Source organism: Pinus tabuliformis, chromosome 8 (assembly GCF_031772625.1).
Source record: "Pinus tabuliformis cultivar Carrire ecotype Pingquan chromosome 8, CPIR1, whole genome shotgun sequence".
NCBI classification, from domain to species: domain Eukaryota; kingdom Viridiplantae; phylum Streptophyta; class Pinopsida; order Pinales; family Pinaceae; genus Pinus; species Pinus tabuliformis.
The window spans coordinates 1,711,728,644-1,711,731,818 of record NC_142294.1 but is presented as its reverse complement, the minus strand read 5'-3'; the positions used below and the strand labels follow the sequence as shown (position 1 = coordinate 1,711,731,818).

Here is a 3,175-nt window from a genome sequence, read left to right as displayed (position 1 = left end):
TATAACATATAGACGTTTTCATGACTGATATCAAAGTATTTAAGGAAAATCTTTGCATCTTTTAGAAATAGGAAAAGCTTGTCTCTGCAAGAAAAAGTTGTTACCTTCCCATTTTTACTAAAATTGCATCTGTGACCAGATGAAAAACCCAGTGACCTTAATGGACCATGCAGCGAATTAAATATAAGTAGCCCAACTTTGCTTCCAAAATAGGCAAACTGTCATTTATTTCAATGGATGTTTTTTCTACTTTCCCATAGATAATGAAAACTGTGGAAACCGGAACTTCCTTCTCATAGACACAAGTGACTTATCTAAAGGCCTTTCATCAAACTTATTTTCCATGGAAACTTTCATGTTCAACACCTCCCCCAATGATGTTATTGGCATGACGGGAATATTCTCTTGCTCATTTCTATTGTCCAGATGATTTAGATCAGAATATGCATGGTTTTTCCAATTAGTGACTCGGTTGTGTGGTGCACCATATCTCTTCGATGCGATAGCTAAATCACCAACTTTTCTATGCTGTCCATTTTGTGCTCTCCATCTTCTAAGCTGATCCTCAACTATCAATTTCACTGCATTTTCCCTCTTTGCCTTCTGTAAGGAAACTTGAAGAGCCTCCCTCTTTGCTATTATCTCTTTATTTTCTTCTTCCAATCTCTTCAATATTTCCCATTCACTATCCTTAGTTTCATCTATTTGGGCTACAACAGCTGCCACCCACTTGTCAGCAAGTTCCTCAGCTTCACGTGCCTGATTGGTCAGTGAAAAGTACTCATTAAGTGAAAGTGTAACTGATAGAGTCCTGGCCTCATAATATCCAACAATTGACTCACTCTGATTCATATCCTCAATCCTAGCAAGAGACAATACTTTTGATGCCCAAGCTGCTTCTGCCATTTTTATAGCTGCTTGTAGCCTACTCTATACAATTTTAGTACCAACATTTGATTGTGTAACTTCTTCCTTTGCTTTATGCATATCCTCTCTAGCTGCTTCATCTTCAATCTTGTCTTTAGCACCCTCCGTAGCTGCTCGCTGTAAAGCTTTGCCATAGCTTCCTTGGATTTCCTCTTTCCATCTGGCCGATTTAATTGTTTGTCTTGTTTGATTCAATTCAGCCTCCAGAGAAGCAACTACTGCATAAGACTTTGCTACCCTTTCCCATGTTTCTTCTAGAATTTCACTTTCCCTCTCCAACTCTTCTTTGAGTGGCTCAATGGAAGTTGCTAAATAAGTTACCTCCTGTGTGGCTTTGTTTATATTTTCTCTCATCTTCCCTAGTTCTACTAGAGTTATATATTCAACTTTAGCTCTTTTAACCTCTTGACTCTTTGCAAGATCTAGGTCATCCAATGTTTTAGAGAGAGCATTTTCAACTACATGCATATCCACTCCTAGTTTAAGTTCTAACTCTTTAACAGCTGTTAATTCTAGTTTCAATCTATGCAATAAAGACGACGAGGCATCCAGCTTTAACATCAAATCCTTAACAAGAACTACTTCATGATTCAGCCTAATTAGTTCTTGGTTGACATGCTCTATTTTTTTCCCCTTCTCCTCATACTCTTCGTCTTTGGCCATAGCTACAGCATGTTGCTTTTCTTTTGTTTCCATATATAAGCTCTGAGCTTATCCAATAAATTCTTTGTGGTTATAAATTCTATGGCTAGTGCATCTGACTGTTTCTGCACCTCTTCAGAAGCTACCAATGCATTGATTGCATTTTCAGGAGTAATGTCCCTCAATTTAACTGGACATAAGTATTCTGAAATATCATGCTCAAGCTCCTATTTGACAGCTTGTAGTTCTAAGATTACTGATGCATTTCTTTCCTTTTCAACCTCTACCAGTGTCTTCATAATCATATTTTCTTCATCCAAATCAGCATTTTCCTTCTCCACAACTCCTAGCCTTGCAAATTCAGAATCAACAGTTACTTGCCTTTCTAAAGTGTTAGCACCCTCCAAATTTAATGTTAATTCCTTTATGAGTCACATCATTTTTTCCATCTCGAATATAGCCTGTGATTTTTCATATTTTGTTGCAATCAAAAGTCCTTTCAGTTCTGTAAGCTCTTCCTCCATCTTTTGAAGCTCGGCTGCTACATACTGGCGTCTCTGTACATACAGTTTTTGTGTTATTTTGTACCACCTAATATAAAGTCTAGAATCTCATCTTGTAAGTCAATTAGAATAGTTGCAAGAAATAATGTTGAAGAAAATACATCTTTCTTGAAGTTCTTCTTTAGAGTCATAATTTTATTCACTCATAACTATCGTATTACAAGTTACATGAATAGTATGAAGTGATTGCTTATCTATAAGATACAAGCTCCATTCCAGTAAAAGTGTTAATAACAGTAATACCAACCACAATCAATAGTGTCACCTTATATGGGCTTAATAGAAAGGCTTATACTAATAGATAGTGTGATCACCTAATATAGCTTATCCATATTGTCAAGGTTATAGCTATGTTAACTATGTACAAACTTGTGAATACAGGTTGTGGGTTGTGAAGATCATTAATTATGGAAACTAGTGTACTCGATGCTTATAGTGGTAAAGAAATAGGGCATGATTGAGCTAAGTGTATTGAACTTGAACTATACTATCATTCATAAGGATACTAATCCCATGACTATGGCTACTCTAATATGCTACCATAATTGTGTCACAAGCTTACTGTTATTGACCGATGATAAATACCCATATAGATGGCTTACACACAATGTAATAAGTATTAGTACTATTCAACAAGGTCATGATTATTCCATAAGACTAAGTGCATAGATTGGTATCATTACAACTGTTAACACATAGTCTTATATGTAGAAGCCACCAGCTTGATCATATACAAATATCCTATAGGTATTTATCATCAAAGTGTATTCCATTCTGCTTATATTTGCATATGCCTTCTTGTCACATGCATTATTATATTCATGGAAGGGCAGTGCAGAAATTGATATCAGAGTAGTATAGAAAAATGAAAAAAATGTAAAATTCAGAAGTACCCCCTATCCTCAATGGTTGACAGAGGGTGCTGGGTATGTTATAGATGCAATAGTGAAGCATACATTTTTCTTGATTGTTAGTCCCTTGCCCAACAAAAGGTTTGAAAGAAATAAAATGATTTTCGTTCAAGAATGGGTTGTCCCCTACTT

At 35.9% G+C, this 3,175-nt stretch overlaps 1 protein-coding gene across 1 annotated transcript; it reads right to left on the bottom strand.

Annotated features, from left to right (window-relative positions):
• Positions 1 to 246: 246 nt before the first annotated feature.
• Positions 247 to 906, bottom strand: LOC149242854 (protein WEAK CHLOROPLAST MOVEMENT UNDER BLUE LIGHT 1-like). The gene has a single exon (XM_089371043.1). The coding sequence runs from the start codon at positions 904 to 906 to the stop codon at positions 247 to 249; it is 660 nt and encodes a 219-aa protein (XP_089227169.1).
• Positions 907 to 3,175: the final 2,269 nt, after the last annotated feature.